Source organism: Canis aureus, chromosome X, assembly GCF_053574225.1.
Source record: "Canis aureus isolate CA01 chromosome X, VMU_Caureus_v.1.0, whole genome shotgun sequence".
Taxonomy (NCBI): Eukaryota; Metazoa; Chordata; class Mammalia; order Carnivora; family Canidae; genus Canis; species Canis aureus.
This window is the reverse complement of record NC_135649.1, coordinates 64,148,886-64,162,969: the sequence shown is the minus strand read 5'-3', so window position 1 is coordinate 64,162,969 and position 14,084 is coordinate 64,148,886. Positions and strand designations below refer to the sequence as shown.

The window sequence follows — 14,084 nt, the reverse complement described above, 5'->3', positions numbered from 1 at the left end:
TTTTTTGTTTGTTTCTTTTTTTTATTGGAGTTCAATTTACCAACATATAGCATAACACCCAGTGCTCATCCCATCAAGTGCACCCTTCAGTGCCCGTCACCCAGTCACCCCCACCCCCCACCCACCTCCCTTTCTACCACTCCTTGTTCATTTCCCAGTTAGGAGTCTCTCATGTTCTGTCTCCCTCTCCGATATTTCCCACTCATTTTCTCTCCTTTCCCCTTCATTCCCTTTCACTATTTTTTATATTCCCCAAATGAATGAGACCGTATAATGTTTGTCCTTCTCCGATTGACTTATTTCACTCAGCATAATACCCTCCACTTCCATCCATATCAAAGCAAATGGTGGGTATTTGTTGTTTCTAATGCCTGAGTAATATTCCATTGTATACATATAGGCTGTGGTGTTTTTTTTAAAGTAGCTCCTGAATTGGTGGATATAGCTGTATCTTTATGTTTAATTTTGTTTTAAGTCAATACAAGATTATTTTATGTATAGTTTACTTTCTTAGTAGTTTCCTAAATTACAGAATTTCAAACACAGAACTAACTTTCCTGGGGTGATGGGCATTAAGGAGGGCAAGTGATGTGATGAGTGAGCACTGGGTGTTATACGCAACTGATAAATTATTGAACACTACATCTGAAACTAATGAGGTATTATATGTTGGCTAATTGAATTTAAATTTTAAAAAAAGAACTAACTTTCCTAGGAAGTTTGAATATTAACTAGCAATTCAGTACCTCAGATCACTAATTTATTCATACTATATATAAGTAAAGACAGTTAAATTTCCTGTGTGATTTCTGACAGTTTAAAGATGTAGAAAATCATTAGAACAAAGATTAACATGAGAGATTTTAGATGCTACTATATGGCTATAAACAAACATATCTCATTAACCACAATATAAACATTCTTACACAAAACACTCAATAAAATGTTCCAAATATATCAGCTCAGACCAAATACCAGTAGCATAGTTAAGTGGCACTAAGAGTACCTTCCCCAACAACTGTGGTTCTTTTTTCATTCTCCTTTTGGCCCTTACACACATTCTAGATACTGACTGCACCAGAGTCCCTCTCCAAAAGACTCCATTTAGATATTAATATTGATACAATGTAGTACACTTAGTGATCTGTCCTCCAGACTCTTGCTACTGATCCCTACCATCACTTTCTACTTGCTAATTCTCTTGTTTTTAAGAGAACTGTTTAACTTTGGTGAGCTCTGTTGCTGCAATGGCAGTTTCCCTAGTATGAACTACATTTTCCATAAATCTTCCATATGCTTGAAAGGAGAACACCCCCTTGTGGACAAAAGACTAAACAACATTTCTTTGATTTTTCTCCAACAACCTAATGAGTTATTTAATCCAAAAATATATATATAACAAATACAGATATTTTCTATTTCCATCAAGATAATCATATAGCAAAAAAAGTAAATAAATAAAAATAAATAAAAAAATAAAAAAGATAATCATATAGCACTGAAATAAAAATCTGCACAAAATTTCACTGATATAAGTACTATGCTATAAAACACAGGTAACATGATAAATATTAAATAGACATGCTTCCATTACACTTCTACTTTAAAATTTAGTGGCATGTTCTATTTTTTAGAGATCTGTTCCTTTTATAGTCATGGATTATGGCTCTGGAAATCTGCCCAGAAAATATACAGGCACTATTTAAAAATCACACACAAACAAATGGGAAATATACTCCATTGTTATAAATTTCTAAATGAATCCTCCTTATGCAAACTTTCCACAGATGATTAGTCAACACAGTGTGTGTATAAGTGGGGGTAGACAGACAAAAGAAGAGATGGCTGAGACAGGTGGAAGGAAGGTTACTAGCTCTAGCTCCCTTCTCCTTCCTATTCATTTCTATGTTATTATCCTTACATCAGTAGATCTCCAACTTTAACATACAAAAGAACAAAATGGGGCTCATTCTTAACATCATCCCCAAAAACTCTAATTTGTTAGTGGAGTTAAGGGACTTGCATTTTTAACAAGCACCCCAAATAACACTAATGCACAGGTAACTCTGTGAAACAATGTACTAGATATATATAAAGTTACCCAAAAGCCACAGGCAAGATTTTGTCCAAATCTGAAATTCTTTTGGGGTGAGAAGGAACACATGGTATTTTGGCATTATATAAGCATTACAGAACTAATATGCAAGAAGGAAATGCTAAGCTTCTTGAGATAACTATATAGCCACTGAAGGCAAAGGTATTTTGATAAACAGAGTTTAACCTTTTCTGCTTCAGAGCTCAGAGAGAAACTGAAGTTATTTTTAAGTAGTGCTTTTAATAAACAGTGGGCAGAAAACTGGAGGTATTTTTAATAAGCACATCAGATTTTCCAATATGGTCATAAACAGCAATTTAAACTCATGTTTTCATTTTCACTTGTATTTACCTCCGCGTTTTTTGAGATTTTCAGTTTTCATTTTACTTCTGCTTCTAAATTCAGGCCCTTTAAAATCATCTTTGTCTTCATTCAGCACTGGCTCTGGTTGTACAATCACTGTACCTAGAATGATTTCATTTAAAAAACCATTACACATATTAAATGTGCAAATGAAGTACAAGACTTCAGTTCAGATAAAGCCAACATTGCTGGTACATAATTTTGTTTCTTTCAAGTTTTCACTACTTGTATAAGGACCTCTCAAGAATAAATAAAACAGGGAAATAATAAAGGGCCAGGTGTCAGCAATCAGATTACTTGTTCAAATATAACTAATAAAAATAGGATAGGGGTATTATGAACTGATTATAGCAGAAATGTCTGAATAAAGTAGAAAGCCTCAGCCCAGTTATGAATTTTTATAGTGCCTATCACAAAAACTGTTTTGAGTATGAACACCCATGCTAAGTTCCAGAAGTTTATAAAATAGAAGTACCCGAAGGAAAATTTTTAAAAGACATCCTATTCTTATCATAATCCAAATCAAAGCTCATAAAAAGGTTTTTAAGGGTTTTTTATATTGCTTTGGGGGAAGACAGTGGGAGGCAATGTGAGAAGTTAATTCTGCTATTAATGCTATACCTATTCTGAGGCATTTCCCAACTAGTGTGTCAAATTTTTAGTACCTGAAAAGTCCTTAAAGAGTCTTAAACAAAAGATTGCCTATGTAAGCCCAACTGCTCTAACAATAAACTGCAGAATGAGATCGATTATTGGTCTCTATGGAAAAATTTAGAAAGAATTTACTTTCTTAGTTATAAAACATGTGAACGGAGAAGACAGGTTATTAATTTTTCATTATAATCTCTCAAGAGCAAATAAAGCAGGAGCATAGTAAAAAGAACCCAGGTCTCACATTTACCTACATTGCTGGGCTTAGTAATTGGGCATTATTGGCAACACTTAAGAAAGTAAAACCTGATAGTTTTCAGGGGTGGTCTCCCTGAAACATGGGCCTATGTTATTCAGCAAGCAGATTTTTGGCAAGGTATAGCATCTAATTATAAGTATTTCTGAGACTCTGAAAAAAAGGAGGGGAAAGCAGGCATATAGAGGACTGAGTTTTTACAAACTGGCGAATTTAGATAACCTACACACACACACAAAAAAACTATTTACAACAACCATTTCACATATATACTCTCAAAGAAGCCATAGCATTTGAGAAAGCTCAAGATTTATAATTAACAAAAAGAATTATTTCTGAAGATTCTTCTCCAAATGGAAGCAAAGCAGTAGAGTGGAAAGAGCACTCACTGGCTTTGGATTCAGGCAGACCTAGTTTCTCAATTTAAAGCTTGGAAAAGTGCCTTGAGGTCTGAATTTGTTCCTTTATTTCTACAAGTAGAAACAATAACTACCTTACAGTATTGCTTTGACAATTAAATGAGTTAGTTCTCTAAGAGCCTGGTACCTATATATACTCAAGATAGTATTATAGTAATAATAATCACCCAAATTCTACCTTATGAAATGGGTTTATTCTTGGTTTGGTGGGAGAGTTATGACTAATTCAGGTTAGAAACATCCCTTACTTTTCTCCACAGTTTCATTAAAAGAAAGATCTGAATTCCTGTATCTTGCCTCACCCAGTGACCATCATAAGGACTTGCAGTGACAACCACTGAGAATGTAACAATCCAAAATGAGTCACTTCCTACAGGACTCACATTCCCTTATTATAGTTGATTCTGCCCCTGGCCACCAACCATTGCATAAAATTGTCACGGATTATTTGAAAAGCCAAGTAAATGGTGGGCCCATTGATTTTCCTTCTATCTTTCTGCTTTCTCTCATTCATCCCTTTTCCTCATTTCATATTTCCTCTACTAAAACTCCTAATTGGTCCTAGTCAAGCAATGTCTTAAGCTCCTTCCCCCCATTTTTTTAAACTTTCATATTCCAAAATGTGTCACAAAAATATAAATGTAGACAGAGAACCAAGTTTAGTAAATACTAACTATAAATGATCTATAAGGATAAATTTGAAAATTCTGCTAAGATACTTCCATATATATTATTAATAAAGAAAGAATTTAACTTTTGACTCTGAAACACCATGATATTACAAAGACTTTTATCACTACTCTTATCATATAATCAGACTGCTCACAGACTTGGGCTATGAAACATCAAAGATTTTCATTTGACTTTTTTCCCCCAATCTAATTAACGAGGTTAAGGATAGAACTACAACAGTTGAAGGGCATGTGACAAGGTATTTTAAAGAGATAATTACAAGAAGTACATCTAAATCTATCTTTGATAATTAACTTCAGCTTTTAGTCTTAAAGAATTTAAGAATGCAATAAGATTAAACCAGAATTTAAATATTTTAAGTTTTCAGAATATTCATTATATTTTCCTCTAAAATAAGCATATTTAAATTTGCTGAACCAAAACTTAATATAAACATTTATACTAAACTTCCACATTCAAATATAATTTGGAAACTTAAATCCCTTTTCTAAAACCCAATGGAAAAAGAAAGTAAGTTTGGTTCTTTATCAAAGCTGACTGCAAATATACTAAGTTTTTAACCTCCTAACACACATTATCATTACCATTCTAATACATTTTCAGACAACTACAATTAAAATGCTAGTTTTGTTCCTTTACACACAGCTAACAGTAATCAAGTTCCAATTTTATAATGACATTTAAAAATACATTTCAACTTTAACTTCCTATGAAAAATCAACACACATTACCTTTTGGCAAGCTTTGCATAGTAATATCATTTTCTGAATTTTCATTAGAAGCATCTTCATTTACAGTTTCATCCAAAGGTTTTTCATCATCAGATTCGACATACTTTGTTACAACTGATGGTTTCCTATGAAAGAATTAAGTTCATAGAATTACGGACTTTCTGACAATTGGAATAAGAACCAAAGAACATATTTAAATTGAATGGTTGCTCTTAACCAGAGATACATATCAGACTCACCTACAGAAACACATATTTCTGTATCGTATTACTGAAAATTATGTCTCAGTAGGTCTAGGGTAGGACCAGGGTATGTTCGCTCTGAAAAAGCTACTGTGGGGGATCATGAAGGGATCTCCTCTCTAAGAATCACCACTTTAGAGATGTTAATATAAAGCAAGCTGTGTTTATTAAGAGACATTCCCACTGGTAAGAAACAACAAATGTCCAGGGCATCTGGCTGGCTCAGTCAATAGAACATCCGACTCTTAAATCTCCAGGTTGTGAGTTAAAGCCCCACACTGAGTGTGGAGCCTACTTAAAAATTTTTAAAAATGCCCAATAGAATAAACTGCAAACTTCTAATAAAATCTATACCTCACAGTATATTATGCTTTGTAAGTATGATTAGAAGTCATTTCAGTGCTTATGTACAATTCATTTTGACATTTTAACAAAGAGAAGTATTTTTACCATGCTATGATCTCCTTATAACTTCCTCATAAGTAAAATGGCTACCCCTCCTCATCATCCTGGACAATTTGACATAATCCTTAAAAACCCATATTGCCTCAGGAGGCATTCATTTCATTTTCCCCTCCGTCCGTTTTGTGAGAATATATATGATCTAAAAAAAATGATCTACATATTGCAAGGGCCACTAAGGCACAATAAATCCTCCTTGGAAAATTCCAGTAAAATTCAAAGTCAGAATGAATAAATAATTGTTGAAGTTAACTGATGAATATAAGAGGATTCATTATACTATACTGTCCAGTTTGTAATGTGTATGTTTGTATAAAATAGTTTACTAAGTTAGAACAAGGGTGCTTGAATTTTATAAAAGATTATTATTCTTAGGAAAAAAAACAACCTGAAAATGTTTTCCCTTCAACATCAACCAACCTTTTTGATCGTGATGATCCTGATGATTTGGATTTTTCCGAAGAGCTAGCTCCCTAAATGTGAAAAATAAATTTAAAAAATTAATACAGCTCTCAAAGAAACATCCCTACAATTAACTATTTCCCTATACCAATATCTCTGATATAGTAATATAATGGGATATCACTTTTATGTCTAAAATATTTTTTAAAAGAAGCTTCAAAAAAACCAATTCTCATTTATTCTCAGGCTTCCTTGAATTAAGATTAATTTCCTGTTTTTTTTTTTAATTAAATTGTTACCGTTGAATTTTGTGGTATAGGATAGGATGCACTGCTGTATCAATATCCTGGTCCAAGGCAACAAATATAAAACAAAGGTATAGAAGTAATCTGATCCTAATGGATGTAGGGAGTTTTAAGGATCTAAAAACTGTCATTTTCTCTATCCTAACATATAGTACAAAGTACCTTCTACACTTTGCTTTGAAATACTATGTTTAACTTCATTTTGCCAATATACTCAGTATATTTTTTGGATTAAAATTTCTACACTAGGTGGAAAGAATCACAAAACCACAGCATAAGCCTGGGTATCATAGGTGAAGGACACTAGAATGGATTCCTATAATGATGCTTAACATACTCTAAATATCCAGTTTTGAGAGATCTCAGAACCATGGAGTCATGCCCATAACAATCACCCTAGGCACCACTATAGCAATATAATTATGTTCAAACAAATATCTGTTAGCAAGCCTTCAATTGTCTGACTTTAGGTATATTGCTAAAGTGAACCACACAATAATAAAAACAATGAACACCTTCTAAAAAAAAAAACACCCACCCAAAATGAAGTGTCATAATGTTTTGACATAACGGTAAACTTAAACACATGCATGTATTAAAGAGAAGCAATCTGGGGTGCCTGGGTGGTACAGTCAGTTCAGTGTCCATGTCTTGGTTTTGGTTTCAGGTCATGATTTCAAGGTCATGAGACTCAGCCCAGAGTTGGGCTCCATGCTCAGCTTCTGCTCTCTCCCTCTCTCTCTGCTCCTCCCTGCTGCACTCACTTGCTCTCTTAAAACAATAAATAAATCTTAAAAAAAATCTGATAACATACACTCTAGTTGGTTATTAGCAATTAATAAATCTTTTAAATGTTTCACATTAATCTTACCTCTTCCTTGCTGTTTTCCATCATATCTGAGTTATTTCCAGAACCACCGACTTTTTCTTAAAAGAGAAGAAATAAAAAATATATCTTTTCAAAACATTATCAAACAGAACACCAATAACTACAACTCCATGAATCCATTTTTTCAGTCTATGAAGTACAACTACTCATAATACATTACTCACATTAAAATATTCTTAGAATTTTCTCCCTTGACACACTAACCCCCTTCTTCAAAAGTACTAAGTTGCTAAAAATAGTAGTTTGGTATCAAAATATTTCCTATTGTAATTTTCTAAGGTATTTTCTCTCAAAAGAAAATTTAGCCTAAAAATCCAATCATAATATTAAATAAATTTTATTCCCTTCACCTAAGACACTAGAAAGGTAATAGCAAACTAAACATAAAGGAAGCAGAGGGAAAGAAATAATTAAGATTAGACCTAAATTTAATGAAACAGAATAGAAAAACACAGAAAAATCACTGAAACTAAAAGTTCTTTAAAAAGATGAATTAAATTGACAAACCTTAAGCTAGACTGACAAGAAAATAAAGAGCGAAATTCAAATTATTAGAATCAGAAATTAAAAAGGGGACTTTATTAGCTAAAGAAAAAAATGGATTATAAACGAATATCATGAAAAATTATATGCTAAAATATTAGATAACAAAATACAGACAAATTAATAAACTCTAACAAAACTGACTAAAGAATAAGTACACAGTGAGAATAGACGTATAACTGAAGAGACTGAATTAGTAATCAAAAAAATACCCACAAAGAAAAGTAAAAGACCAGATGGCTTCACCACTGAAATGTACCAAAATTCAAAAGAAAGAATTCTTCACAAACTCTTCTATTATAAAAAGGAGAGATATTCACCAATTAACATTTTGGAGACCAATATCATACCAAAACCAGTAAAGGAACCAGAAAAAGAGAAATCTAAAGAACTCAATCACAAATATGGACAGAGAAATCCTCAACAAAGTACTAGCAAACTTCAACAGAATAAAAGACAAGTCTTTATCCCCAACTGGGAGAAAATAAATACAAAAGACATATCTGATAAAGGACTACTATCTAAAAGATACAAAGAACTCAATAATAATAAACAACATGATTAGAAATGGGCAAAATACCTGAAAACATCTTACCAGAAATACACAGTTAACATATGAGAAGATGCATGTCATGATGGAACTGGAAGTTAAAACAATCAGGTAACACTACACAATCAATGGACAAATGCAGAACAATGACAATACCAAATGTTGGTGAGGATGTGGACCAATAGAACTCTCACTCAACTGTTTTTGAAAATGGAAAATGGTACAACCACTTTGAAAGACATTTCAGCAGGTTCTTAAAAATTAACCATTCTCTTACCATATGATCCAGCAATCACATTCTTTGATATTTACACAAATAAGATGAAAACTAAATCCATTGAAAAGCCTGTACACAGATGCTTCTGAACACTTTAATTTTACATAAACACCTTTTTTATTTATATAAATGTTTTCGTAAGTACCCTTATTCATAACTGCCAAAATATGGAAACAACCACCGTTTCTTCAGAAGGTGAATGGGATAAAGTAACCCTGGTACATCCAGACAATGTAGTATTATTCAATACTAAAAAAACATAAGCTATGAAGCAATAAAGAGAGATTGAGGAACCTTGAATACATATTACCAAGAACCCAATCTGAGAAAGGAAACCTATTATGACATTATTTTGGAAACGGCAAAACTACATGAACACTAAAAGCATCAGTGGTTGCCAGGAACTAAGGGGTAAAAAAGAATGGATACATAGAATTTTTACTGCAGTGAAACTTTATGATAAAATAACGGAAGATCCATATCATGATACATGTGTCAAAAATCCTTAGAATGTATGACACCAAGAGTGAAATCTAAGGCAAAATGTGGGTTCTGTGTGATAATGACTTCTCAGTGTACAGTCATCATTGGTAACAAATATACAGCTGTGGTGCAACCTATCGAAGGTGGGAGATGCTATGCATGTGTGGGGAGGAAGATATGGGAAATCCTTCTATTTTTCATTCAACTTTTCTGAGAACCTAAACCGGTTTTTAAAAAACAAGTATATTTTAAAAGACCCTTAACAAAAGGGACTATCTTTCAAATCAAACAGAGAGGACACCCCAAAAAAATCAATAAAAACCGTTCACCCTAAAGATTTTTATTAAATCTATTCTATTTTTTATGTACTTACAAATAACCACATAAAAATGAAATTAAAAAAAACAATTCAATATACACTAGCATCAAAAAGAATAAAATATTTACGAATATATTTTAAAAAAGGAGAATGGGGCAGCCCTGGGGGCGCAGCGGTTTAGCGCCGCCTGCAGCCTGGGGTGTGATCCTGGAGACCCGGGATCGAGTCCCGCATCAGGCTTCCTGCATGGAGCCTGCTTCTCCCTCCACCTGTGTCTCTGCCTCTGTCTTCGCTCTCTCTGAATGAATAAATAAATCTTTAAAAAAAAATAAAATAAAATAAAATAAATAAAAAAGGAGAATGACAACTTGACATCTGATAGTGAAACGTGCAAATTCCAAAGATAAACAGACAATCCTGAAAGCAGCAAGAGAAAAGATATTCGTAACATATATGGGAAGAAATATCAGATTAACAGAAGACCTCTACACACAGACTGGCAGGCCAGAGAGGGCTGGCATGATGTATTCAGGGTAATAAATGAGAAGAACATGAAGCCAAGAATACTTTATGCAGCAAGGCTGTCATTCACAATAGAAGGAGAAATAAAGAGATTCCAAGAAAAAAAAGAGATTCCAAGATAGGCAGAAACTGAAAGAATATGTGACCACTAAACTGGCTCTGCAATAAAGATTAAGAGGGAACCTGTAAAAGAAAGAGTAAGTGCAAAGAAATAAATCCAAAAAACAGGGACCAAATACATATTATGATGACACTAAATTCATATATTTCAATAGTTAATCTGAATGTAAATGGAAATATGATCCCATGAAAAGACGCAGGGTATCAGAATGGATAAAAAAAGGAAAATCCATCTATTTGCTATCTACAAGACACTCATTTTAGACCCAGGGACACCTAGCCTGAATATAAAAGGGCAGAGAACCATTTACCATTCAAATTGGTACTCAAAAGTGAGCTGGGGTAGCAATCTTCAAATCAGAAAAACTAAAGTTTATACGAAAGACTGTAGAAAGAGATGAAGAAAGACACTATATCATACTTAAAGGGAATATCCAACAAGAAGATCAAACAATCATGAAGATTTATACCCCTAATGTGGGAGTTGCCAAGTATATCAATTAATAAACAAAGTAAAGACATACTTAGATAATAATACACAAATAGTAGGAGACTTCAACATGGCACTTTTTACAAATCACAGAACTTCTAAGCACAACATCTCCAAAGAAAAAAGAGCTTTAAATGATACACTGGACCAGATGGATTTCACAGATATTTACAGAACTTTACATCCAAACTCAACTGAATACACATTCTTCTCAAGTGCACATGGAACATTCTCCAGAATAGACCACATACTGGGTCACAAATCAGGTCTTAACCGATGCCAAAAGTTTGGGATCGTCCCCTGCATATTTTCAGATCATAATGCTTTGAAACTAGAACGAAATCACAAGAAGAAGTTTGGAAGGATTTCAAACACGTGGAGGTTAAGGACCATCCTGCTAAAAGATGAAAGGGTCACCAGGAAATTAGAAAAGAATTAAAAAGTTTCGTGGAAACGAATGAGAATGAAGATACAACCATTCAAAATCTTGGGATACAGCAAAAGCAGTCCTGAGGGGGAAATACATCGCAATACAAGCATCTATCCAAAAAATGGAAAGAACTCAAATACAAAAGCTAACATTGCACCTAAAGGAGCTGGAGAAAAAACAGCAAATAGATCCTACACCCAGCAGAAGAAGAGAATTAATAAAGATTCTAGCAGAACTCAATGAAATAGAGACCAGAAGAACTGTGGAACAGATTTAAAAAACCAGGAGTTGGTTCTTTGAAAGAATTAATAAGATAAATCCTTAGTCAGCCTTATTAAAAAGAAAAAAGACACAGATTAATAAAATCACAAATGAAACAAGAGAGATGACAAACAATACCAAGGAAATGCAAACGATCTTAAAAACGTACTATGAGCAGCTATATGCCAACAAATTAGGCAATCTAGAAGAAATGGATGCACTTCTGGAAAAGCACAAATTACCAAAACTGGAACAGGAAGAAAGAGAAAACCTGAACAAGAAAATAACCAGCGAGGAAATTAAAGCAGTCATCAAAAACCTCCCAAGACACAAAAGACCAGGGTCACATGGCTTCTCAGGGGAATTCTATCCAACGTTTAAGAAGAAATAATAGCTATTATAGTAAAGCTATTCTGAAGGACAGAAAGGGACAGAATACTTCCCAAATCGTTTTATGAGGCCAACATCACCTTGATTCCAAAACCAGACAAAGATCCCACCAAAAAGGAGAATTACAGAACAATATCCCTGATGAACACAGCTGCAAAAATTCTCAACAAGATACCAGCCAATAAGATCCAACACTACATAAAGAGGATTATTCATCATGACCAAGTGGGCTTTATCCTCCGGATAAAAGGATGGTTCAACACTCGTTTAAAGAATCAACGTGATAGATCACATCAACAGGAGACAAAACAAGAATCAAATGATCCTCTTAATAGATGCAGAGGAAGCATTTGACAAAAGACAGCATCCATTCCTGATCAAAACTCTTCAGAGTGTAGGGACAGAGGGAACTTTCCCCCACTATCTTAAAAGCCATCTGTGAAAAGCCGACAATAAATATCATTCTCAATAAGTAAAAACTGAGAGCCTTTCCTCTAAGATGAGGAACACGAAAGGGATGTCCCCTCTCAACATAGTTCTGGAAGTCCTAGCCTCAGCAAAAGAACAAAAAAAAACAAGAGGCATTCAAACGGGCAAAGAAGAAGTCAAACTCTCCTTCTTCACAGATGACAGGATACCGTACATAGAAAACCAAAAAGACTCCACCCCAAGATTGCTAGAATTCAAACAGCAATTCGACAGTGTGGCAGGATACAAAAATCAATGCCCAGAAATCAGTGGCGATTCTATACCCTAACAATGAGACTGAAGAAGAAATTAAATAATAATAATAATCAATTGCACCCAAAACCATAAGGTACCTAGGAATAAACCTAACCAGAGGTAAAGGACCTATACCTTAAGAACTACAGAACACTCCAGAAAGAATTTGAGAAAAACACAAAGAGATGGAAAACTATTCCATGCTCATGCATTGGAAGAATTAATACTGTGAAAATATCTACGTTATCGAAGGGCAATTTACACTTTCCATGCAATCCCTATCAAAGTATCGTGGACTTTCTTCACAGAGTTGGAACAAATCATCTTAAGATTTGTATGGAATCAGAAAAGACCCTGAATAGCCAGGGGAATACTGAAAAAGAAAACCAGAGCCGGGGGCATCACAATGCCAGATTTCAAGCTGTACTACAAACCTGTGATCATCAATACAGTGTGGTACTGGCACAAAAACAGACACATAGATCAATGGAACAGAATAGAGAACCCAGAAATGAGCTCTCAATTCTATTGTCAACTAATATTCGACAATGCAGGAAAGAATATCCACTGGAAAAAAGGACAGTCTCTTCAATAAATGGTACTGGGAATATTGGACAGCCATACGCAGAAGAATAAAACTGGACATTCTCTTACACCATACACAAAGATAAACTCAAAAATGGATGAAAGATCTAAATGTGAGATAAGAATCTCTCAAAAACCTAGAGGAGAACACAGAAAACACCCTTTTTGAACTTGGACACAGTAACTTCTTACAAGATACATCTATGAAAGCAAAGGAAATAAAGCAGAAATGAACTATTGGGACTTAAAATAAAAAGCTTCTACACAGCAAAAGAAACAGTCAACAAAACTAAAAGACAACCTAGAGAATGGGAGAAAATATTTGCAAATGATATATCAAATAAGGGGCAAGTATTCAAGATCTATAAAGAACATATCAAACTCAATACCCAAGAAACCAAAAATCCAATCATGAAATGGGCAGAAGACATGAACAGGAATTTCACTAAAGAAGACATACAAGTGGCCAACAAGCAGACGAGAAAATGCTCCACATCTCTTGCCGTCAGGGAAATACTAATCAAAACCACAATGAGATACCACCTCACACCAGTGAGAATGGTGAAAATTAACAAGACCAGGAAAAAACAAATGTTTGAGAGGATGTGGAGAAAGGGGAACTCTATTGCACTATTGGTGGGAACGCAGACTGGTGCAGCCACTGTGGAAAACTGTGTAGAGGTTCCCCAAAAAGGTAAAAATAGAGCTATCCTACAACCCAGCAATTTCACTACTGTGGATTTACCCCAAAAATAGACAGATGTAGTGAAACGTTGTGACACCTGCACCCCAATGTTCATAGCAGCAATGTTCACAATAGCCAAACTGTAGAAATAGCCACAATGTCCTTGACAGATGAATGGATAAAGAAGATGTGATATAT

General features: G+C 34.2%; 1 protein-coding gene across 9 annotated transcripts in view; it reads right to left on the bottom strand.

Moving 5' to 3' along the window:
- Positions 1–14,084, bottom strand: part of ATRX (ATRX chromatin remodeler) — a 328,475-nt gene that overhangs the window by 218,058 nt on the left and 96,333 nt on the right. For 6 of the 9 annotated variants that reach the window (XM_077888250.1, XM_077888255.1, XM_077888252.1 and 3 more), the window contains 4 exons: positions 7,491–7,546; positions 6,333–6,385; positions 5,209–5,333; positions 2,447–2,560 (listed from right to left, as the gene is read on the bottom strand). In XM_077888250.1, coding sequence (XP_077744376.1) covers positions 2,447–2,560; positions 5,209–5,333; positions 6,333–6,385; positions 7,491–7,546 — 348 coding nt within the window. The remainder of the gene's footprint in view (positions 1–2,446; positions 2,561–5,208; positions 5,334–6,332; positions 6,386–7,490; positions 7,547–14,084) is intronic. The other 3 variants (XM_077888256.1, XM_077888258.1, XM_077888257.1) reach the window with 1 other exon arrangement.